The 26,848-nt window shown below is 39.7% G+C and overlaps 1 protein-coding gene across 1 annotated transcript; it reads left to right on the top strand.

Moving 5' to 3' along the window:
* Positions 1-20,165: 20,165 nt before the first annotated feature.
* Positions 20,166-23,748, top strand: bmp15 (bone morphogenetic protein 15). The gene is given in 3 exon segments (XM_084923653.1): positions 20,166-20,776; positions 21,940-22,462; positions 22,464-23,748. Coding segments are annotated over 3 exon segments (1,359 nt in total). The 5' UTR covers positions 20,166-20,418; the 3' UTR covers positions 22,942-23,748.
* Positions 23,749-26,848: the final 3,100 nt, after the last annotated feature.

The raw sequence follows: 26,848 nt of genomic DNA, 5'->3' as shown, positions 1-26,848 counted from the left end.
GTTAACATTTTATTTGTGAAGAAGTTCATGAGGTCATTACTACTAAATGTTAAAGGGATGGTTGGCTCAACAGAGCTCTGACCTTTTGTCAGCCTGGCTACAGTGCTGAAGAGAAACTTGGGGTTGTTCTTATTTTCTTCAATCAGTGACAAATAGTAAGATGTTCTGGCTTTGCGGAGGGCTTTCTTATAAAGCAACAAACTATTTCTCCAGGCTAAATGATGATCCTCTAAATTTGTGACACGCCATTTCCTCTCCAGCTTACGAGTTATCTGCTTTAGGGTACGTGTTTGAGATTTATACCACGGAGTCAGGTACTTCTGATTTGAGGCCTTAGTTTTCACAGGAGCTACAGTATCCAGAGTCGTACGTAGTGAGGAGGTAAAATTATTAACAAGATAATCGACCTCTGTTGGGGTAGCGTTCAAATAGCTGCTCTACTCTGTGTTGGTACAGGGCATTGAAGATGATAACAGTGGGTGGATTATATTCTTAAACTTTGTTACAGCGCTTTTGAGCATTTTGAGAGAAGCCAATTGAGTCTAATAACAGATTAAATGCCATGTGGAGCCTGTCATTTTTAGCATCTACATGGATGTTAAAATCACCCACAATAATTATTTTATCTGAGCTCAGAACTAAATCAGATAAAAAAGTCTGAGAAATCAGATAGAAACTCTGTGTAAGGTCCAGGTGGACAATAGATGATAACAAGTAAGACAGGTTTTTCAGTTTTACAGCTGGGGTGGACAAGGCCAAGCATCAGGCTTTCAAATGAATTCAAAGTCTGTCGTGGTCTTTCGTTGATTAATATGCTGGTGTGAAAAATTGCTGCCACACCGCCCCCTCGGCCTGTGCTTCGAGATTTCTGGTAGTTAGAATGACTCGGGGGTGTAGTCACCCTGCTGCAACCAGGTTTCTGTAAGGCATAAACTGACGACCTCTCTATTGACAAGCTGCACAATGCAAAATACAGTACAAAAGTATTCGGCAAGATCTGAAAATTGCTGTTCACAAACGTTGTCCATCTAATCTGACTGAGCTGGAGCTATTTTGCAAAGAAGAATGGCCAAGAATTTCAGTCTCTAGATGTGCAAAGCTGGTGGAGACATACCCTAAAAGACTGGCAGCTGTAATTGCAGCAAAAGGTGGTTCTACAAATTATTGACTCAGCGGGATGAATAATTACGCACACCCCACTTTTCAGTTATTTATTGGTAAAAACTGTTTGAAACTCACTTCAGCTGTACTTTGATTTATGATATATTTTTTCCCTTGCATTGATGGAAAGTGACAAATCATACCAACTTTGAAGAATTATAATTTCACCTTGTGTTGCACAGCAAGTTTTGAGATACAATATTGCACAAAAAAATTGAGCATGTACATTGAAACTCTGACACTTATCAAAAATTACTTTGAAAGAAAAAAACAGTGGGTAATTTTAAGCTCACATAGAGCACTTTCACAACCTTTGGATTATGAGTCTCCAGCCTTGGGCTGTGTACTGTATTTTGCAACAGATGATGTAACAGAGTTGATGCATTTCGTTAATTTGCATGTTAGTTTGCAAATAAACATCTGATGTACTACCATCCTCTCTGATGCCCCCGGCATGGTCCAGATAAGCACAAAGCAAGATTATAATCTGGTTTCTTTCCTGTGAACAAGGCAGCCTCGTGGCTACTGCCATTTGTGATAATAGTGGTCTCTTCTTTTTTTTTTCCTCCAATGTCCCTTGCAGGGCTCCGTAAAAACATGCTTGAAGAAATTGTTTTTATTTCTGAGTCTGAGAACTCAAACCTTCAAATCATAGTCTTTTTTTGGAAGTAACAAGGCAAAGTATTAAAAGAATTCACACACACACACAAAAACCGAACAGGAATAGATTCAGTAATTTAGGCTGGAGATTGTTAAATATCAACACTTCGCCGAGTTCTTTTGATTCCTCAGAGGCATCCAAGGGAAGACACAACACTGCTCAGTTGACCATTTAACACTTTGTTCTCTTACACAATTGCTTCTAGAAGGGAGATGCGTCCTGCATGACACGTTGCCGCAGATCTCAAAATGGAGACGGCCCTTGACAGTTTTATTACCGGGCACCCTATTCTAGTCTAAACAACAGCATTTCAGTAAGTTTCCACTACAAGATGGTTAGTTCCCTGTTATTTACTGCTCTGTAACCAAGTTCAGTCTTTAAAGGTGTCGTGACAGGAAGCATCATTGGAACCCCAGAGAAGCCGACCACACTGACTTAGTCCTCAGATAATTGCATCTCTCCTGGAGCCTCACAAATGGTGGAACAGGGGGAGTAATCACTGGATGGGTCATGAGGGCAACTCCTTCACAAAAATCAACCCGCCATTTCTTGAGACCTGGCAATGAGAAACATGATTACACGCAAACCAGTGAAAAGTTGCAGATGTTCGTTTAGCAGCAGATATACAATCTACTAGATGCACTCCTGTATTGTGCTGGGTCATTGTTATGCAGAATGCAACACTATTGGCTTATTTATCCTATCTTGTAAATGTGTCTTTTCATAAACTGACAACCTCTCTATTGACAAGCTGCACAATGCAAAATACAGTACAAAAGTATTCGGCAAGATCTGAAAATTGCTGTTCACAAACGCTGTCCATCTAATCTGACTGAGCTGGAGCTATTTTGCAAAGAAGAATGGGCAAGAAGGATGAATAATTACGCACACCCCACTTTTCAGTTATTTATTTTTAAAAAATGTTTGGAATCATATAGGATTTTCATTCCACTTCTCACGTATACACCACTTTGTATTGGTCTTTCACATGGAAGTCCAATAAAATTGATTCATGTTTGTGGCTGTAAAGTGACAAAATGTGGAAAAGTTCAGGGGGCCGAATACTTTTGCAAGCCACTGTAATTCAGACAAGTCAAATTCCAGCAAGGGTCTTATGTACAGTGACATCATAGCATAGTTTTTTTTTACATTGCATTTTTTAAAGTGTTTGTCTGCCTTTAATGAAGAAATTTGCCTTCAAGTGATGCCAAAAACTTCTAATAAAATGCTAATTATAATGTGAGTTATATGGCCACTTTAGCTTTCAAAGCACTCTCCCTGTCTATGTCTTGTGGGCTCTACAACACAATCATTAAGCAACTGAGACCTTTTCTTATCCACTACTAATAATCATCTTCCAAAAGCTGACTATAGTTCTAAGAACAGGGCCTTGGGCTCTTTTCAATTCAGTTTTATTTGTGTAGCGCCAAATCACAACAACAGTCGCCTCGAGCCACTTTGTATTTTAAGGTAGACCCTACAATAATGCATACAGAGAAAAACCCAAAAATCATATGACCCCCTATGAGCAAGCACTTTGGAGACAGGTTGGGCTGAGAGAAGGAAGACCAGATAGAAGACATGCTGTGGAAGACAGACAGAGATTAATAACAAGTATGATTCAATGCAGAGATCTATTAACACATAATGAGTGAAAAAGGTGACTGAAAAAGGAAAAACTCTATGCATCATGGGAGTCCCCCAGGATCCTACACCAATCCGATTGTTAAGTGATGACGTGAGGAATCCTACTTCCGGGCCTAAAGTAGTCTGCGTTTAATATGGCTTTTGTGTTGTTAACATGTTTAATGTTTTGTATTTTCTTCTGTTTAATCTCAAAAAGCTCCTAAAACAGTCAGTGATCACTGTTGACCTCCCTCGGCTTTTATTACCGCTAATCATTTATTTAAGCTCAGTTTTTAAAACCTTAAGATGTAACTACAGCCCAGCCCATGCAGCAGTATATGAATGACTAACCTCGTATTGTGGATGGATTATCTCAGTTGTTCTCCTGGCTGAAGTTTGGTCCTTTTACAGCATCCTGCCATGCGATTACATTTGTTCCTGACCACCGAGAACACTCACGTTAACTTTTATCGAGTGGAAAAAAAGTTAGCTTGTTTATATTATGCTAACATAGCTGTGTCGCTAGCGGTCACGTAGCACATCATTATATACCAGCTAGCCAAACTTCAGTAACCCTACAAACGTCACTGCTGTTTAGCTTTCTGTCTTCATTTATGTTGGAAGTGATAACAGAGCTGTACGTTTTAATTTGTTTCCAAAACCCCGCAGTCAGGACATGCTATATTGTATTTAGATAGAAGCTAGCGAGCTAGCTTCCTGCTAACTTCTAAGTCCGTTAAATGTCATAAATTCCATTTTCAAGTGACAAAAGGTTAAAACACTGCCTGTGTGTGTGTGTGTGTGTGTGTGTATGCATGTGCAAGCATGTGTGTGTGTGTGTGTGTGTGTGTGTGTGTGTGTGTGTGTGTGTGTGTGTGCATGTGAATGTGTGTGAATGGGGGTGCGTTTGTGTGACTTTCTGCTGAGGATGTGCCTACAGCTACACTATAGCCCCCCTCACCATTCAGCAGGCTGGGGAGGGGAACAGAAACAGAAGAATGTCTTTGATCATATAGTTTAAGGCAAGACTTACAAATTTAAGTACAATAATGGCAACACTTAACAATTTCAACCTAACACTCTAATAGGGTGATATGGTACTACAAGGTCATTAAGATAAGACGGGGCCTGATTATTTAAGACCTTGTATGTGAGGAGCAGGATTTTGAATTCAATTCTGGATTTAACAGAAAGCCAATGAAGGGAAGCCAATACAGGAGAAATATGCTCTCTCTTTCTAGTCCCTGTCAGTACTCTTGCTGCAGCATTTTGGATTAGCTGAAGGCTTTTCAGTGAGTTTTTAGGACTTCCTGATAATAATGAATTACAGTAGTCCAGCCTGGAAGTAATAAATGCATGAACTAGTTTTTCAGCGTCACTCTGAGACAGGATATTTCTAACTTTAGAGATGTTGCGCAAATGGAAGAAAGCAGTCTTACATATTTGTTTAATATGTGCGTTGAAGGACATATCCTGGTCAAAAATGACTCCAAGGTTCCTCACAGTGTTACTGGAGGCCAAGGTAATGTCATCCAGAGTAAGAATCTGGTTAGATACCATTTTTCTAAGATTTTCAGGGCCGAGTAAAATAACCTCAGTTTTATCTGAATTTAGGCGCAGAAAGTTAGGTCTTTATGTCTTAAAGACATTCCTGCAGTTTAACTAATTGGTGTGTGTTATCTGGATAGATAGAGCTGGGTGTCATCAGCATGTTCTAATTGCTATAATAGGATATTATGGTCAACAGTATCGGACTCTGCACTAAGGTCTAGCAGGACAAGCACAGAGATGAGTCCACTGTCAGAGGCCATAAGAAGATCATTTGTAACCTTCACTAAAGCTGTTTCTGAGCTGTGATGAACTCTGAAACCTGACTGAAACTCTTCAAATAAACCATTCCTCTGCAGATGATCTGTTAGCTGTTTGACAACTACTCTTTCAAGGATTTTTGATATGAAAGGAAGGTTGGAGATTGGCCTATAATTAGCTAAGACTGCTGGGTCTAGAGATGGTTTTTTAAGTAAAGGTTTAACTACAGCCAGCTTGAAGGCCTGTGGTACATAGCCGATTATTAGAGATGGGTTGATCATATTTAAGATCGAAGAATTAATTGATGGCAGGACTTCTTTGAGCAGTTTTGTAGGAATGGGGTCTATAAGACACGTTGATGGTTTGGAGGAAGTAACTATTGAAGTTAACTCAGAAAGATCAATTGGAGAAAAAGAGTAAATGGATATCAATGGTACTAAGAGTAGCTGTAGATAATATTACATCTGTGAGATGATTGTGGGTAATTTTTTCTCTAATGGTTAACATTTTATTTGTGAAGAAGTTCATGAGGTCATTAGTACTAAATGTTAAAGGGATGGTTGGCTCAACAGTGCTCTGATTTTTTTGTCAGCCTGGCTACAGTGCTGAAGAGAAACCTGGGGTTGTTCTTATTTTCTTCAATCAGTGACGAATAGTAAGATGTTCTGGCTTTGCGGAGGGCTTTCTTATAAAGCAGCAAACTATTTCTCCAGGCTAAATGATGATCCTCTAAATTTGTGACACGCCATTTCCTCTCCAGCTTACGAGTGATCTGCTTTAGGGTACGTGTTTGAGATTTATACCACGGAGTCAGGTACTTCTGATTTGAGACCTTAGTTTTCACAGGAGCTACAGTATCCAGAGTCGTACGTAGTGAGGAGGTAAAATTATTAACAAGATAATCGACCTCTGTTGGGGTAGCGTTCAGATAGCTGCTCTGCTCTGTGTTGGTACAGGGCATTGAAGATGATAACAGTGGGTGGATTATATTCTTAAACTTTGTTACAGCGCTTTTGAGCATTTTGAGAGAAGCCAATTGAGTCTAATAACAGATTAAATGCCATGTTGAGCCTGTCATTTTTAGCATCTACATGGATGTTAAAATCACCCACAATAATTATTTTATCTGAGCTCAGAACTAAATCAGATAAAAAGTCTAAAAAAAGTGTAAGGTCCAGGTGGAAGATGATGATAACAAGTAAGACAGGTTTTTCAGTTTTACAGCTGGGGTGGACAAGGCCAAGCATCAGGCTTTCAAATGAATTCAAAGTCTGTCGTGGTCTTTCGTTGATTAATATGCTGGTGTGAAAAATTGCTGCCACACCGCCCCCTCGGCCTGTGCTTTGAGATTTCTGGTAGTTAGAATGACTCGGGGGTGTAGTCACCCTGCTGCAACCAGGTTTCTGTAAGGCAAAGTAAGTCAATTTGTTGATCAATTATTAAGTCATGTACTAACAGAGACTTGGAGGAGAGAGACCTAATGTTTGTACTGTACTGTAGTCTGTACTGTATTTGGCAGATGATGTCTGCAGATGAAGTTGCCATCTTTCATTAATTTGCATTTTTCTCTGGTAAGCAAGAAAAATAACAGCCAGATTACAATCTTGTTTCTAATCCATGTAAACATCTTCAAATGAAACTATAGAAATGCTTGAGGTAATGGTACAAATGTTGCTATATATGTTGTGTTGCCCCCACAAAAACGTTTCCATAAGGAATTCAAAAGTTGACAAAAAAATGTAACACAACATAAAGATCATAGTTTAGATTGTACCATAAAATTTTAAATATACACCCTTGGATCCAGTTTACAGAGAGCCTCAAATGGAGCTGTCGTCTCAAATGCCTCTGGCATTTCCTAGATTAGCTCTATGCAAAATAATCATCTATTTTCTTATCTCTGTGAACAAGGCATCTTTGTGGCCATAGTTAATTCTGGATACCAGTCATAGTTCACATTTGGAGGGAGGCGTGGCAATATTCGTTCACGTTGCTTTCACGTGCTTATTTGTTTTGTTTGTAAATGGAAAATGGCCTGTATTTGTATAGCGCTTTAGTTGGTCCCTAAGGAACCCAAAAGCGCTTTACACTACATTCAGTCATCCACCCATTCACACACACATTCGCACACTGGTGATGGCAAGCTACATTGTAGCCATAGCTGCCCTGGGGCGCACTGACAGAGGCGAGGCTGCGCTACTGGGCCCTCTGACCACCACCAGTAGGCGATGGGTGAAGTGTCTTGCTTACAGATGTGTGAGTCTTACTTCACTCATTTAACATTCAAGGGAAAGTGTTACTATAAATAAAGATGTATTCAAATTGAAAGTCTCCTAATCTAATGGAACATAAGATCACTGAATGAAAAATGACAAAATCATGCTGTTGTGGAGGTATGTAAAGACGGCAGGAGAGGTCTCAGTGTCTCACTCCAACTTTATTAACTGACTCACCAGAACTGAGAGAACTGGCAGAGGAAGGTCCATCCTGTGAACGAGGCTGGTGAAGGTGAGCAGGAAAGGTAGGAGGAAGTTCAAACGCCGGTGGTTGGGGGGTAGTCCTGGGGGGAAAACCAGAGTCTGTTAACCCCGTGGAAGGAGGGCGGCCATGGCGCGGAACCTGGGCCGGCACTACATGACTGTCCGGAAGAATATGTGCAGGTTTAAGTCTGTCAACACACACAGTCTCCCTATGACCCCCAAAAAATCCAAAACAAAATGTTTCTGGCCTGGTTCGATAACCCTAAATGGGCCGTCGTACAGCGGTTGCAGCGGTGTCCTGTGGGCATCGTGCCTGACAAAAACAAACTTAGCAGTCTCTAAAGTCTTTGGAACAAAAGTGTCAGTCAGGCAATGGTGCACCAGACCAGGAACTAGAGATGGACCGATCCGATATTACGTATCGGTATCAGTCCGATACTGACCTAAATTACTGGATCGGATATTGGAGAGAAATAAAAAATGTAATCCTATCCATTAAATATCAAAAAAGCACCTCACAAAACTTGCGACATGGCAAAACTCAGCCATAACCTTATCACGTCGGAGCAGTATGCGTCACCTGATAGAGCGGCTGTGGCATGCGAGACCTGTCAGCAGTCTGGTTGAGCATTTGGAGCGTCGCTACCAAGTAAAGCAAGTGTGTAAGTTCATCTCTGAATGTTTGTAAAGCATTCCAGCGTTAATCTTAACAACCGATATATGGAGTGACTGCCTTTCTCTCTCCCTCCCTCTCCTGCTGCTACTTCAATCATGAAACTGATTAATGATCAGCTGATCGGCTTTTCTGTCGTGAGTCCGTCTCTCTTGTTTGTTTTTGGCCCACTTCACGCCAGAAAGAGGAAAACAGCGGTTGAACAACAGCAGCACGTTTAAGCTTGATAATCTGTTGTTAGAATTTATTTAATATTACTTTCTACACCAGGATTTTTTTCTATGTAGCTGACAGCTGGTAACTGTGCAGGGGCGGATCTAGCAAAGTTTAGCCAGGGGGGCCGATAGGGCATGAACAGGGAAAAGGGGGCACAAAGACATACTTTTCTTTCTTATTCTCATTTAAAATGTCTAGCTTGTAATAAATAATTATCTGAATCTTACACCCAAAGTTTTAATCTGATCTAAAATGTATAGAAGTCCATTACTGTATATAGTAACTGTTAAGTCTAATATACCCTAGTAAGCTATAGTACTTTTTCCTTTGGGAAGATACCATCTGTGCAGTCTGCAATTCTGTTGAAGAAAGATGTTGAATCTATTTAATTATTCTTGAAAAATAATTTATTTCTGTGCATTTTTTTTCACCCTGCATCAAATTAAAGTTGATTACGTCGATTAAGCATCATGAGGTGGAGGGTGGGTGGTTCCCTATTTTTTTTTTTTTTTATGCTGGGAGTTTTCAACCCTATTAGTTAGGTTGCTTACTCTTTAAAATACCAGAATAGGGAGGATGGAGTAGGTTTAAGTTTATTAGATTGATCAGTATTGCTGAACTATGAAATATTTTGGGTGCTGTGCATTTTTTTGCATACTTGAGTTTGAACTTATACAAAATGCAGCAAGATATTAAAAAAACAGTTTTATTGATTAAAAAACACACTATATCGGATTCATATCAGTATCGCCCGATATCCAAATTTATGATATCGGTATCGGACATAAAAAAGTGGTATTGTGCCATCTCTACCAGGAACCCGAAGCGAGTGCAAAAAGTGGGTTGAAGGATAGCACAGATGGATCGAAGCAGGGGGGAGGGTTCTCGAGCAAGAATTCTCCAAGGACGCGGAGGGGCTGACCAAACACCAGTTCCGCTGGGGATGCGCCGAGATCCTCCTGAACCGCAGAGCGCAGCCCAAGCAAAACCCAAGGGAGGCAGTCAACCCAATTGCCATCCTTTAAGGAAGTGCGAAAAGCAGCCTTAAGCAACCTGTGGAACCGTTCACACATCCCATTAGCTTGGGGGCTGTATGCGGTTGTGCGGTGGACCTTGGCCCCCAGTCCATCAGCCATAGCCGACCAAAGCTATGAAACGAACTGGGGGCCCCTGTCTGAGGTAATGTCCGCGGGGGTGCTGAAACGCGAGACCCAGGCTGATAAAAACGCCTCGGCCACCACTGCTGCGGTAGTGGACGCCAGGGGGACTGCCTCCGGCCACCGGGTGGTGCAGTCAGCATAGTCAAAAGGTGTGTAAAACCTTGTGACTGCGGCAGAAGACCCACCAGATCAACATGCACATGATCTAAACTTTTGCCGGGGTTGAAGAACTGCTCCGGGGGCAGTTGGCTTGGTGTGTATATGAACCTTCACACGCTGGCATGGAATGCACGCCGCCACCCATTCCTTCACTGATTTGCGAAGGCCCGGCCAAACAAACTTAGAGCTGAACAGGTTAACAGAGGCCCGGACCCCCGGATGAGAAGGAGCATGTACCAAGTCAAAAACGTGATACCATGAAACGTGAACTACCGGGTGAGGGCGGCCAGTGGAAACGTTACAGACCAGGAGAGGGCTGCTGTCCTGCACAGGTCTGTCCTCCAGTATGAGGCCCGTCTGCGCGGATTTAAGCGCGAGGATATCTGGGTCACAGACGGCCCTCAAGAAAAAAACGGAAATGACGGGTCGCCAGGTGGAGAGCTAGTAGCTCCCTGTCAAAAACGCTGTAATTGCGCTCGCTGTCTCATAGTGTACAGCTGAAAAAGGCGAGCGGTTGCCAGACACCCGAGATTCGCTGTTCCAGCACCGCACCCACTGCTATGTCCGATGCATTGGTGGTCAACGCAATCTGCGTCGCAAGGATGGGTGGGTCAGAAGGGTGGCATTAGCTAACGTCGACTTAGCATCAGAAAATGCTTGGATGCATTCCGGAAACCAGTCAACAGAGTCGTTAGCCTTCTTACCTTTTAACGCCCCATAAAGGGGCTGCAGCAGATGCGCTGCTCTGGGGAGAAAACTGTTGTAAAAATTCACCATCCCCAAAACTTCCTGCAGTGCCTTAACAGACGTGGGACGCGGAAAATCTGAAACAGCTCGGACTTTGTCAGGCAACAGAACCACGCTCTCGGCGGAAATCCAGTGTCCCAGGAAATCGAGAACTGGCAACCCAAACTGGCATTTAGACAGATTAATGATCAGTCCATGTGTAACACATGGGGACACTAAAGCAGTCACGCCAGAATGTCCTGCTAAAAAGAAAGATTCTTTAAAATACAAGGGGGAGCAAGCGAGTCAGATACCCAGGGCACAGAGATGAAGAAGGTCTGATCAGAAACAGTTTATTACTAGGCCAGGGAGCACAAATAAAAAAAAAACACCCTTAAAATGTACGTAATAAAATGTTGTCAATTTACTAAAACTAAATAAATCAATTCTAAAACCCTTAAACTACCATTTTCTACATTCACTAAAAAAACCCTGCTATAATTGTGCCACATGTTCATTATGGGTCCATCAGCAGGCCAGGAATTCCTTCTTTAGAGCAGAGTCCACGCCAGCCCCGTCTTCGGCAGACGAGGAAGAGCCTCCCATCTTCTTGTCCTTCCACGGGCCCATCATATCCCAGCCCAGCTTGCGTTCTGCACCCGAATCCCTCATGCGACCACCGCCACAGCTCCCCTTGCGTCGGTGTCCTGCAAAAAAACAAACAGGGGCTAGAACAATGGTCGCAGAAGTAGCCCTGGCTCATGGCCATGGCGACCCTCTCCCAATCCAGCTGCACCCAGTAAACAACAGTAGAGACCCTACTCACAAATGCAGTGAGTGCTGCCAATCACACGCGTTGTCTCCTACTGTTGCCATTCCATGAGGTCAGGACTGGGTCGTCGTGTCACGCTGGCCATCTAGCATTCACCTTCCAGTCTGGGGCCTTTTTTCCCTCAGTGATCAGCTAGCCTGCTTTTAAAAGGTCTTTACACAGCTGAGAGGCCACCTCTGGACACACCCATGCCTCAGCAGGGGGTCCCTATCAGCTAATTTGTCCCATGTGTAGCCAGTCCACAGTGGATTAAAAACTATGTCACATAAAACACTAAAAACTATGCAATAAAAACAGAATAAAACCATGCAAATAAAACAACACTCATAATTAAACACTAAAAATCAGAATAAAAACAATATACAAGATAAATACAAATTTCCACTGTGTGACACATGCACCGCCAAACGCCGATAAACCTGACGCAGATGGAACATGTGCTGCTCCTCCGAGCTGCTGGCCACCAGTATATCATCAAGATATAGAAAAACAAAGGGCAGGCCACGCAAGACCGAGTCCATCAACTGCTGGAAGGTTTGGGCGGCACCTTTCAGGCCAAAAGGCATGCGCAGAAACTCGAAAAGGCCGAAAGGTGTAATGACAGCGGTTTTGGGGACATCCTCAGCGCGCAGGGGAACCTAGATTTGTGCTAGTGGATTGTGGCTGGCCAAACACCTCAATAATGGATTTTATCTTCGTTTCTGTTACTCATATTTACATCATATTTTCACATTTTTATTAGTGCTGTCAGGGTTAATCTTGTTAAAATGACATCTCCGTTAGCGATTTATTGCGAATCGCCCCATGCCTGGGCCTGCACGGCGTCAACACGTTAGTAAGTAAGTAAGTAAAATTTATTTATATAGCACATTTCACAGATAAAAATAACAAAGTGCTTCACAATAAAATCAGAAATACAAATAAAATAATATAAAACAGTGAAAAAAATAATTAAGAGCTTGTTTGTATAAAAAAATTTTAAAGGAGTCAACGGAGACTAGACAGCGTAAAGACAATGGCAGGGAGTTCCACAGCCTTGGTGCCAGTGCCTGAAAAGCCTGATCCCCACGTTTTTAAAACCTAGTACGTGGGACCACCAGTAACCTCTGACCTGACGACCTAAGTACTCGGGATGAAGCATAAGGTTTCAACAGGTCAGAGATATACTGGGGAGCTTCACCGCACAGAGTTCTGAAAGTTACAACTAAAATTTTAAAACGAACCCTAAAATTTACTGGCAACCAATGAGCATGGTTAGCTTTTTAACACATGGGGATGATCTGCGATAACTTACTAACGGATATTTGCTGCGTTAATGCGGTTATGGTGTTAACGTCATTTTAATGAGATTAACGCTGACAGCACTAATTTATACATATATATTCTCATCTGTGGGATGATAAAAGTTTATTCTATTCTATCTTTAAAAAAAAATTATGTAACAGTTTCTCTTTCAGATTCTATTTATATGTTATCATAGAATAAGAAAAGATCCCAATAAAAATGTGATGCAAGTTTTTGTTTTGTATTTGTGTACCAACATTGTACCAACAGATGGAGCCAAAGCGTAACAGCAACAGCAACTCTTTACAGATGTGTGTGTCAGCATAAAATTTACAGTTGTTATAGAACAATGAGAGTACTGATCATTCTTATCTCAGATTAGCTTCTTTTCATTGGTTCACAGTTAAATCCAGACTTTTATTTAAATTCCTTCTACTTACATGCTAAGTACCGAGTAATCTGTTCCATTATATCTTATAAACCTACGATTTTATTGTATTAGAGCACTTTGCTCTCAGACTGCAAGCTTACTTGTTGTTCCTAGAATATTTAAAAGTAGAATGAGAGGGCGAGACTTCAGCTTTCAGGTCCCTCTTCTATGGAACCAGCTCCCAGTTTGGATTTGTAAGTCAGACAGTATCTCTACTTTAAGTTTTAAACCTTTTTGATAAAGCATACAGTTAGGGCTGGATCAGGTGACCCTGAATCCTCCCTCAGTTACACAAGTTCAGGCTGCTGGAGGACTTCCCATGGTGCACCAGGCATTTTTCTTACACTTCATTTATCCCTCATACTACTACTACATGTCATGTACATTTATCCATTCTCATTGTAGTTTGTATTTCGTCACAACAGAACATAAGCATGATTCTCCTGAAGGTCTCTTCTTGATAAACAAGAGTTCTTCCTTCCCACTTTCACAAATTGGTGCTCTTATAGTTAGGGGTTTCACTTGGTTTTTTTGTTTTGTTTTTTTTACCCTAGTGTATAAAGCTCACTTTTTGTCACTTTAGGCAATATAAATACTGAATTAAACTTTTTGTATTGGACTAAATGAAAATCTCTGATCCCCAAGTCAGAATTGAGATAACTAAATAAAAACAAGTTTGGCCAAAGTACTTTTTTTAAGGTTCTCAAATAACATTTCTTTTAGTAGTCGACATTCAAAATAAAAGATTTATGCAAATGTAATGTACAGGTACATTTTTCCAAGTGCAATTTAAAATAGTAAATTTAATGGAATCTTTTCAAATGAAATGTACTTGAGTGGTATACATAATAATACCAGCACATTTTCATTAATGAATCATTATTTATATAAATAAACATATGATTGAATTTATTTAATTTGAATTTTACTCAGAATTATTTCTTCATTTTTATTGAGGGTGAAGAATCATTTAAGTTTTTTCATTGTTGTTATTTTCATTTTTTCTGTGGGTCTAAAACGAACCCAACTGAGGTAATTGGGCCATTAATTTCTTTAATATATATAAAATCATTCTTATGTCTTCATTATTCAGTAAATAGAATTTTCATCAAAAGAGAGCTAGACTTTAGACATTGGAAAATACTTTATTGAAAGTAACCTAAAGTTGTGAATTCAATTGCATGCCCACAGCTCCATGCCCTACTATCAGATAAATTATGTTGAATGCTTTCTATGGACTTGCGTCTATCTTTTGATTAACTGCTAATGTTGTAAAGCTGCAATGTTTTTGTGAATATCCCATTCACAAGATTCAACTCAAAACCAAACTTTCTGATTTGAAAACAAAACTGTTTAACCTTCCAATTACAGATTTATTTTACCTCCGAAAAATATTTTGAGTGCACTGTCTATAAATGTATTTTTAATGACATTTGTATTGCAAATGTATTCTAGTTAGCTGCATAAAAAAGCAACTCTATAGATTTAGTAGAAAGTAAATTACCGTAAGCTAATGGTAAATGGCCTGTATTTGTATAGCGCTTTACTAGTCCCTAAGGACCCCAAAGCACTTTACACATTCAGTCATCCACCCATTCACACACACAAATTCACGCACTGGTGATGGCAAGCTACATTGTAGCCACAGCCACCCTGGGGCGCACTGACAGAGGCGAGGCTGCCAGACACTGGCGCCACCGGGCCCTCTGACCGCCACCAGTAGGCAACGGGTGAAGTGTCTAACCCTAACCCTAATGTGGCATGAACGACCCAATATAGTTCACCACTCTGCTAATCTACTGGCAACATGAAAAAAACAAAATATTTCCAAAAACAAGAATATTTTGGACAATCCTAAAATTTGTATTCTGTATTATTTTTTTGTTGTGTTTTCTTTTTAGGCACTGCAATTATTTCAAAAGATGACCTTGGCAGATGTCCAACTCAGGGCACATCTAATGGTGCAGACAACTGGTTTAAAGCAAAAATGAATGTTTGTTGTTGAAAAAAAATGAGGGCAGTGCTGTCTGTTATGTGTATTTACTGTATAGCTGAGAGGAGGAAACCAACAGGGTTAACTTAAAACTTGAAGAACTGTTTCTTGGATGCTTACCGTGTTGCTGTGAATAACTGTCTGAAAACTGCAAAATGAATAAAAAAAACATTTTTCATTTATGAAAATTAAAGTTAGACATACTCTATTGCAGGTAATTATTTCATTTAGCTTCTAGAATTGCTGACTAGACTGTAGCAATTTGTCAGAAATGTGAACGTAAAAAGCTTTTCATATAGAAAAATAACACTAAACAGCTAGTGAAAAACTAAACCAAACAGTGAGAAAAGCCATGCCTGCCTTCCTATTTATACTACATCCTTTATCTACGCTGTTTTAATATTGTGCTACTGAGGTTCAGCATGACCAGTAAATATATAGTTTACTGATTTTCCAATTCCAAATAAGTTGTGACACTTTGTAAAATGCAAATGAAAACAGAATACAATTATTTGCAAACCTCATAAACCCATATTTTACTCACAGTATAACACAGAAAATATTTCAGATGTTTAAAGTGAGATATTTTACTTTGTCCTGAGCAAAATTGTCTCACTTTGAATTTCATGGCAGCAACATATCTCAAAAAAGTTAGGAAAGGCTGGAAGGCTGGAAAATGAAGTGGTACTTAAAAGGTCAAAGAAAATTTACAGCTAATTAAACTGATTGTTAAAATGTCAGTAACGTGATTAGGTATTTATGATAGCAATTCAAAGTTTCTAAGAAGTAAAGACGGACACTGTAAAATCTAATTAGTTCGCAGAACTCAAAAAAAACATGTAAACTCGTTGCCTCAAAAAAATTGAGTAAAGTTTTACTTAAGATGATTAAGTCAGGGCAACTTACTCATTTTGAGTACACTGTACAACCTTGTTAGCTCACAGAACTCAAAAAAAACTATGTAAACTCGTTGCCTCAAAAAAATTTTGTAAAGTTTACTTAAGATGACTAAATTAAGGCAACTTATTCACTTAGAGTACAGAGTAAAAACCTATGTAGTTTCCAGAACTCAAAAAAAATATGCAAACTCGTTGTCTCAAAAAAACTAAGTAAAGCTTACTTAAGATGACTGTTAGAACAACTTATTCATTGTAAGTCTGCAGTATTAAGAATAACTTGATATTTCTGACTGTACAATACTAATTATTTACCTACTGACAAACATTTCAAGTTCAACTAAATGAAAAAACAATTTGTGGTAACCTGAATATGATTAAAAATAATTAACAACACTTTTTGTAATGATGTTAAAATGAGCCCAACTTTTATTTTCAAACACAAAGTATAACAGCCAACATACTGGACACTGTTCTGCTGAACAACAAACAATTATATTGCCATCACTGTTAGAATCTTACAATGAAAAAAAGTCTCAGATGTAATTATTCTGAAAATAAGTTTAGGCCTACCACAAGTTTGTTTTGTACTTACATTACTTATATAATCAAAATAAAATATCTGTTGTTCTGTCACAAGTGCAGTCTCTACTTTAAACAACACATTTGTTTTTCATTCCAACACAGGAGCTGGAATGTTGTATTATTTTAAGGATGGGTTGTTTCCAGTGCAGGCATTACTGCCTGAATGACTGTCATGGATCGAGGTGATACAAATGTAGGTGCAGAAGAAAGTCTTTAACTTCCCTTAAGTACAGTGGCAGTGGATGTGGGTTGGAGATGCAATGAGCTTGAACCTGCAGGCGACCATCTTCACTGACCACACCATCTGTGATGGAGGACTCATCTCTCCTGGTGTCCTGCAAGCAAACAATCATATTTTTTGGAACATGAACTTAATTGCTTTCTTAAAACATTTTTTTCTTCATTTGGTATAGAACAGACTCCAATTTAGACAATCTCAGGCTCCCTCCCCACCCACTTGTCAGTCTGGATAGCCGTGACCACCACCCGACACACAATAATGTCATGAAAGCATCATTTTAAAAAGGGCTATACAAACATGGCCAATGACTTTCATTCTAATGATGTGCAAAATGATTTGGGAACAAAACAAATTTTGCTGTTAGAAAACTTGCAGACTTGACTATATACAGTGTAGACCCTCTAAACTAAGTTTGGGGGATGTGATCTTTCAAGAAATGCAGACCAAACTGTTGTTGTTTGTTTACTTACACAGCATGTCTTAACTGGAGTCACCAGCAACAGCATAGTGCAGTCATATCTCAAGTCTAATAACAGAAGACAGAAAAAGATCAGTAAAGAAACAACTTCCCCAAACCAAAGCACAAATAAAACAATAAGGAAAACAGGCTGATCTAAAGTATGATTAAAGTTCAGCCTGATTAATATAAATGTCTCTGACAGTTGCTAATATATTGGAAAACCAAAACACTTACCACTGAGTTATATGTCTTTCTGTCCAACAACAGGAGTGCTGGTCCCGAGCCTCAAAGACAGTAAGAAGCAAGCAGAGGGAGGAAAAAACAGAACATTTTTCAGAAACTGATTTGATCCTTAATGGCTGTGCAATCATTGTAACATAGAGTTTGCTTATGTTGTTAAATAAAGGCTAGATTTGACATTAATAGATGTCACAGATGTTCAAAAGCTGCCACAAAGCATGAAAAAATGGACGTCTCCGAAAACGTCGGAGCATTTCTGCAAATATGTGATGTCTTGATAAATCGAGCAGATACTTGAACTTTACACAGCTACATTCTCGCCTGAAAATATCTTAAAAGTTTATTGTGTGACCCAGAAAAAGTAACAAGTTTTTTTAGCCGCGCTCCTCCGCCATTGCTGCTTACAAGTACGCACAGGCTCTGACAACCGGCGGACAAATGCGATCCTCCTTTTCCCCAGACTACCCTTTCTGGGTCACAAAATAACCTTTTAAGATATTTTCAGCCGAGAATGTAGCTGTGTAATGGTCAAATATCTACTTAATTTTTCAAAATATCACATATTTGCAAAAGTGCTTCCACGTTTTCGGAGAGCTCTGTTATCCACCAGCGCGATAGCTGACCGGGAGGTCAAGGCTTGATAAGAGTCCGCGAGCACAGCTAACTGCCAGCGTATTGTTTTCAACCCCCTGCGGTCTTTTGCTATTCAGGTTACACATGATATATATAATTAGTTAGTTAGTTAGTTAGTTAGTTAGTTAGTTAGTTAGTTAGTTATGGCTATGGATTGAAATTACCCCCCACACCCCACCCCTAACGGCTGCACCTCCCGAAGAATTTTGTCTGGGCTCTTATCTCACTTTCTTATTTCAAACAATCAACAGAAAATTTCACCGACATATTTTTGTGGTGTTAATTTTTAAATAACATGAGCCCAGCGGCAGCAGCAAGCTAGGCTAACACTAACTAGCTAGCAAGATTATAAACCTGGTGCTAAACTAAACTTATGTTATTTTGAGAAATCTGTGTGTATATCTAAGTCAATATGAGATGTCCGTGATCTTCAGGCCCTCATGATTCTAGCCTGAAAATCACTGCATGGGCACGGGAGCACTTCCAGAAAACAAAAAGGGAAATTCTTTAGGAAAACATGGATGTCACATCCTCCAGATAAGAGGAGAGGAACCATCCAGTTTGGTATCAGCATTCAATGCAAAAGCCTCCATCTCTAATAATATGTGGATGCATTAGTGCCTATGGAATTGGAGCTACCTCGAGAAAACCCAGGAGTGTTGAGCAGCTGAATATGTGGTAAACATGACCCCATCCTAAGTTTTTGAAATATGTTTCTGCCATCAAATTAAAAAATTACCCTTTTTTTCTTAAAAAATACATTTTCCCAGTTTAAACATTTGATATTTCTTCTGTGTTCTATTGTAAATAAAATATGGCTTCATGAACTTTTACAATGGGCACTGTAATTGTACATCTGGAAAAGAACTAAAAAAATATTCTTGGATTACCTGTTGTAAAAATATAGACACACAAAAAAAAATTAATGACTTGACATGTGTCATTTTAAAATACATTGAAAAGAAAACCACATACACAAATGACTGCTGGGTAGAGCAGTAATACGGATATCAAATATAGCCATGTGTATTACAACAGATCATAAACAGTCTAATGGTTTTACTGGTTTCCTTTTGATTACATTATAAAATGAAAACATCGAAATTCACGTAATAGTTATTTGCTTTTTTCACCCACTAAGGAGGATTTTTTATTTTCATGCACCTTCTAGACACTTTGTTCAATCTTGCTAAGCGCATCATTTCACAGTATACATATAGAAGCATTACTTTTGTACTTCTAATTATTTTTATGTCCCATCCGCAATAAAAACAAAAACAAACTTTCTGTCGCATCTTGGCTTAAAAGATTCAAAGGCTGAAGGAACTAGATCCTAGTTGGCAACTAGTGACACAGGCCTGCAGCCTCAATGCTTTTGAAATAAATACAGTCAAACTTATTTCTGTGAATTAAAAAATGAAAACGGGAGGCTGCAAGTGAAGCGGTGAAATTGTTGTAGTAACTGTACAAAAATACTCTTGAACAATATCGTTACGACACTTTACATCATAATAATCTAAAACAAGCATGTCTACTTAAATATTTTGTATTATAATGATTGTTCTGGGTTTACCTATTTAAATTCCTTTTAACGCATAACGTCTGTTTTTGCATTTGCGATTTATGTAAGAAAATCATATTTAGATTCGTCTTAAATCATTTGCTGGTCATTTGAAAAGCAATTAAAACACCTAATTTTGTTTTTGCTTGTTTATTTAATTGCTTCCCAACACACCGGTCAGCCCTGACAGTGCCATCGATGCCAACGATCAAACATGATCAATATAAAGTTAATACTGCCGGGGTGCTGAAGTGGATAGAGAGATATGTGGGTGTAGCTGTGGGTCCCAAATCAAATTCTGATTGGAGCCCTTTAACACATCTGACTCCGAGTCTCAATATTTTTAAATTGTGCTATAAAAATCATAAAAGGATCTCGTCACATCATTTTACGCACACCTACGTGGCTTCCTTTCATGCACGTCCGAAGGTTTAATTGGGGTCACCGCCAATTTCAGGAAGTTGTTTGTAAGGTCTAAAATGGCGAGCGAGCAGGTGAGCCTGTAAATGACGCCTTTAGGCCGCGCGGACGATGTTTGCCAACTCTAGCCTCGTTGGTGGAGCTCGCTAGCGCCAGAGGTTTTATATCCAACATGAGGGCGACCTGTGCCAAACGCGGCTTAGGCTTCCTTCGTGTCTGCGCCCTGTCCTGCTTCGTCTTCCTGCTCTGTTCCACTTGCGGTGGGCAGAACATGGCCTCTCACCAGCCCACGCTGAGGCGCAGTCGTCGGAGTCACCAAAGCGCGAAGGACAGAGGAGCGCACCGCCACCACCACAGGCCGCTGACCGACGAGCAGAAAGCGGACCAGAACCTGCAGTTCATGCTCAGTTTGTACCACAGCGCAGCCGAACCGGACGGCAGGCCCAAACAGCACCGGAAGTTCGGCTCCAACACGGTGCGCCTGCTGAGGCCCACGGCGTCATCGGTGCACTACCTGCCCGCGTCTGGAGGTGAAGAACAGCTGACTAATCTTGTTAAAAGTATCAAACTAATGGCTGGAGAGGTTTTTATGTGGCCGCAGATTTACAGAATCCGAGGATTGGTTTCATACAGTGACTAAATTTAAATAAAGAAAAGAAATCATGCCAAATAAACTTCCCTTTAGTTAATTAGATTTTTACCTCTGTCTCCGGTCAATCGGAGCTCAGATGATGTGTAATACTCATGTGCTTATTTTAGCACCAGCCTCCCCATGATATTCGTTTAAGTTTAGTTCGTGTTTCTGTGTGACTGAAAAAGGATTTTGATGTATTTTTCAGTATTGTGGTAACCACGTGCGACCTTCCAGCAACCTCACAGGAAGCAGTTAAAACACAGCAAAGCTACCTTTGGCAGACAGCTGCCACGTAGAACTAAAACTAGTCAGATAACTTACTCAGATAACTGAAGAGGTTTGTTTGGGAAATATTAATAAAAATATACCATTAATACAAAACAGCCAAACGTCATACAAAGTGTAGTGTGTCCACAGATGCTGCAGTAAGTAAATAAGACTGCCCACTTTTCATGCAGTGCATCTGTTGTGAGTCCCATGTGTCTGTGTAGGTTCTCACCTCTTACTCCAGCTTTCTCCCACAGTCCAAACACAGGTCAGGTTAACTGGTGAATCTAAATATGAGCAGTTGTCTATATGTTAGGTTAGGCTATGAAAGCTTGGTGATCAGTCCAGGGTGAACTGGACTACAGAAGAGTCTTAAATCTTCCTAGTGGCCAGCAGGGGCTGCAAAAAAGAAGTTTGACTGAACAGAATTGTCACTACACCCATGTTTTATATAAAGTAGAGTTAATTGGGTTCAATGATTAAGGGGTGGGGGGGCTCACACAAACATTTTTCTGACAGACATTTTTACTATAAAGATATTTAAGTGATATTTAAGCTGTTTCATCAGCTGGAACATCTTCAGGACGCATTTAAGTACATTTTGTAAAAATCTCTTTAAGAACTTGTGAACCTGAAACTCAAACTTAAACGCTACATTATTTTGTACTGCACAACAGCTTTTACATATATTAATGTTGGCTCTGCTTTGCTCAAAGGACTTGAAGCAGTCAGTGAGGGATCGATATGATTGATGCTGATTTATTGACTTTGTCTCCTCCTCCTTTTCTTCAGACCCCTGCTACACCTTCACGGTGCAGTACAACCTCGACACTCTCCCCTCAGAGCGACTGGTGAGAGCTTCTTTTGTTCACCTTCGCTCTTCTCCGCCCTCTTCTTCCTCCACAAACTTGAGCAGCGAACAGGCCGTCCAGCCGCCCCGCTGCAGGGCTCAGATCACCGCGCTGGGTGCAGAGAGTCTGGTCACCTTGGAGCCTCACGAGCGGTGGACGGAGACGGACATCACTGCACACATCAGCAGCCACGTCCTGCGTGGGAAGGATCGAGGCCGGGGGAGGCACTTGACCCTCACTGCCCAGTACTGGTGCACAGAACCTGAGCTAGCTGAAGAGAGCAACGGCCTCCTGCGGTGGTGGAGGATTCTGTCTCGAGGGAGGACACGCTGGATCGGTGAACCTCACCTCGAAGTTCCCTCTCTTCTTCTGTACCTGGAGGAGGAGAGGGAGGTGAAGGACTGGATGGGAGAACTGCTTGGCACGGAAGGGGAAGGCATCATGAGGCAAATTGGGCAGTGGCATTTTTCGCTTCCGCCGCCGCCGCTCCAAAGATTCTTCAGAGCCTCAGGATCCTTCACTTGACGCACTAAAGAATGCCCCCACTTCCTCTTCATCCTTCTCCACCCCCACCTCATCCTTGATCGTCTCTGATATCCCCAGCTACAAACACAAAACCAACACACCCAAAAACCGATGCAAGCTCCACTCTTTCCGCCTGTCTTTCGACGAACTCGGCTGGGGCCACTACTTTATCGCCCCGCCCGTCTACAACCCTCGGTTCTGCCAGGGCGACTGCCCGAGGGTGCTGCACTATGGCTACCATTCCCCCAACCATGCCATAATCCAGACGCTCATCAATGACCTGGGCGTCGGGGATGTCCCTCCTCCATCCTGCGTGCCCTACAAGTACATGCCCATGAGCGTGCTGGTCGTGCAAAAGAAGAAGGTGGAGTACAAGGAGCTGGACGACATGGTGGCAGAGTCCTGCACGTGTCGCTAAAGACTTGAAGGAGCATGTCTAAGTGATTTAAATATGCTTTGCACTGTGGGGGAGGAAAAAGAGACTTAAATAGAATTTCTGATGGGACACTGTTTTGAGCTTCAGCTTGGCAGCTAACCACAACAAGCTTTATGCTGGAGGGAGGAAGCTGCTGTTGTGGTTTCCGTGTGGTTTCATGGTCCCTGTTGAAGCAAGGTGGATGCTGAATGTGAATGCGGGATCTGCAGACAGAAGAAAGCCCTTACTTTCCAGTGTGCAATGACTGTACTGTAAACCCTCTGTGGCTAAAAGCACTTTGTAGGTGAATATACTGCTGATGAAATTATGGATCACTAAAAAGCAGGTTAGGTCACCCTGAATGATTATTATCCCAAACGTCCCAAAAATATAACAAATGTACAAATACATAAACTAACTTTGGGTAAACACCAGTCTACATTTAAGATTTAAACAGAACAAATTTAAAATCTCAGTATTCAACCTTAATCCACAGGACTTTTTCTTCCTGTGTGTGTCTGTCTGTGTGTTGTTCTTTGTGTAAATCTGTTTCACAGCATTAAAAAAAAATCTGGATAATGTGACGGCACTATGCCAGGCTGCATTCTTCAGCAGGAAATTAGATGCTTGTTTAAAAAAAAAAAAAAAAAGTAAATAAAAAAAACAATTTTAATGGACAAAGGGGTTGACCTTGTTGGATGTAACTGTAGAGGCGTTGTGACGTTACGTTCTTGATGAGTGTGAAAGAAAACAAAGTGTTGTAATGGAAAAGTGTCATTTTATATAAGTGAAAATGAATAATAAAGTAAAATGCATATTTTGTGTAGTGTTATTTATTGCTAGTTTTGGTGTTTTTTTTTGTTTTTGTTTTTTTTGTTTTTTTTAAAAAAAAAACAATTTCTTCAAAGTTGTTACTTAACATCTTACTTTTAAAAAGTTCAAAAGCTCCAAAAGACCTACAGACCTGCAAAGACAACTGGATTTGATCATTTTGTGCTAGCAGATGATTGGGTTAGTTCAGCATTCGAAGCTTTAAAAAAAAAAAACTTAAAAAAATAAAAACCTAGTGTTGTTTTTTCCAAAAGCTCTGAAAACAGACCTTTTGGAGCCGAACGCTAACTGTTAGTATTAATGTTTCCTTACAAAACTGCTTAAACCCTTAAACTGCTGCTGCTACTTTTTAAAAATGTGCTTTTATCTGCTGATGTTGACATTTTAATCATGTCCTAAATTTGAATGATGTTCCTAAACTGTTGAAGTGCATTAACCCACTAAGTCCAACAGATGGAGCTGTTGTCTTTTTTTTCCCAAATGCATGAAGTTTACAGGAATGGTCAGAAATTCTGACATGATTCTTTATGCTTGTATTGCCCACAGTAAAGTTAACAAACGTATCTCTATAAATATGCACACCGCACATAAGCAGGTTTAATTCTATTGGCTTTGCGTGCAGTGATCTTTGGGGCGTCCAGGTTAAGTTTTCCTTGACTTCACTCTGAAGGAATTCCTCTGAGGAAGGTTTTGAAATTTACATGAAGCCAAGCAGGTCAACCAATCACAGCATGCCCTGTACTGCACATACAGATCACCTCATGACACTGAGTTGAGGACATTTGAGGTCTATTTTCTTCATTGTTGGCATTTAGTGCTCATTGTCACATTTATATTCAACTTATTTTTCTTTGTTACTTGTAATGTCTGTGACTGAACTACAAAGACTACAATTTAATTAATAAACTCTCTATTAATGCCAACAAAAATTGTGAAACCAAAATTCAGACCTTATGATAGTTGTCCAAATAACACCCAAAAGTTCACTTTATATGTATTTCCACATCAACGACCAGTTGATGTCTTAGCCTGAAAGCATCCACTCATGGATGTAAATGACCTTTAATGTGGGTTTAAAGATCAGCAGAGGTCACATTCACAACAAGCACACTGGACAAGGGCTCAAACTCAGTTTTACTAAGAGTCACAATCAGAAGATCACATCAAGAGGAAAACACATGTAGCCCATTAGCCTGCTTTAATGAATAAAAATAAACCCAGGATAATGAGGCTCGGTTTTAAATATTTTATTATGTTTTAATTTGCACCATTTGTTCATTTAGTGTGATGAGAAAAAAAATCCTTATGAAAAGTTAAATAATCAACCTTTTTTTCTACATCTTTATTAAAGTTGAAGGCCTTTTGGGAGTACCAGATAACACAATAAAACTGCTATAAAGTCGAAGTCTTGGTACCTGATATAAATCTTTTTTTGATTTTTAATGCCTTGGATCTGGTAATACATGACCTCGTTTCAAGTCCTCTTCCCAGAAATGAGTTCAGCCTCATCAGCCCCTGTATATTGAAAATTGTTATATATAATTGTTTCATATTTCTTTTGTAATGCAGAACAACTGGGAATTAGAGGAGAAAAATGTCAATAAAGGCCTCCTTCATTGGCTGTGATCCGTGTTTTTGCTATTAAATCAAATTAAAAGGAGCCTTCTTTGGTAATAAATAAATCTTTTAGCAGTCTTATAGCTTTCAAAATATTAACAGTAAAAAGTTTCAATTTAGTTTTGACTGAAGTCACTGGAGCTTTGGCAGTAAAATAAATCTATCCCCTCTTAAATTCACTGTTTCCCCCTGTGACTTTTCTGTTTACAGATATGGAGTTTATAAGGTGACTCTTGAGCTTTTTAGAGGCAAATTCATCCACACCGGCCACAAGAGAGGATGAGGTGGCAGGTAGTGTTAAGATTAAAACTTTATTTTTAAATATAGGTTTATGGACTACAAGCTTTTATAACCGTAGAATGAAATCATATTCAAATGTAAAAATATTATTATTTTCATCATTATTACTATGACTATTACATGTATCTAATAAGACATGACATATTTCCATACAAAAGTCATATAATATAATATAATATAATATAATATAATATAATATAATATAATATATGTATAAATCTAATCCTAAACAGGCCATCGGTGAGGTGATGGATTTTAAGAAGGAGCAATAATTTTATTTTAAACATCCTGTTAAGTGTACACAAACATTTCTGTTCGTCCGTGTCTGTAAGTGGGTCACAGAAAAGCTGTCATCACTGTTTACCGACACTCACACACCCACCTCAACGTGGATATCTATGTAGGTTGAGTGACGCGCACACCACACACACAAATCTGGTACAATGTGACCCCTTTTAGAAAAAAACTCTCATTTTATTGTATTTTATGTTCTCATGCCTGTTATTTTGTTTCTTATAATCTTTCTTGGAAGATAATACATAAAATAAACTTTCCTAAACTGTGCAGCAGTTTCACTTTACAGTCTCCAAACACGCACATGCATTTAGATCAAGTAGATTTAGCTCTTCCTGCAGTCCTTTAGGCTCACGAGCGCTGCACCTTTACCCCGTGTATTACACACGGACTCTCATGCAGAGGGTGTTTCTTTTTGAACAGCTGAAATTTTTACTTCTTTCAGAATCAGAATACTTTATTAATCCCTAAGGAGGTTCAGTATCACTTTATTAATAATATCTTCATGGAGCTGTGCCACTGACTCTTTGTCACATTCAGAATTTTCCATCTTTTTAAACTTAGTGTCACATCCAGGAGTTTTAGATGAAAACAATGCAGCTCTTAACCTTGTTATTATAACCGTGTTATTGTATGTAATGAGTATTATTGACAGTAAAATTATTCACTTCCTCACATCTAACTTGATAACTATGAATTCCTCTGTTTTCATAAATTTTTTATTAAACAAAATATTTGTAGACAGAGAAATCATTTAAGCATTTAAATAATTTAATTTACACCCTCATGAGTGTTTTAAAGCCATAAATAAGAAAATAGAGATATAAAAAAATCATTTTTTATTTAAAAAAACAAAACAAAACAAAAG

The sequence above is a fragment of the Perissodus microlepis genome, chromosome 3 (genome assembly GCF_051167445.1).
Source record: "Perissodus microlepis isolate ML-2025 ecotype Zambia chromosome 3, ASM5116744v1, whole genome shotgun sequence".
NCBI classification, from domain to species: Eukaryota; Metazoa; Chordata; class Actinopteri; order Cichliformes; family Cichlidae; genus Perissodus; species Perissodus microlepis.
This window is presented reverse-complemented; position numbering and strand designations above follow the sequence as displayed.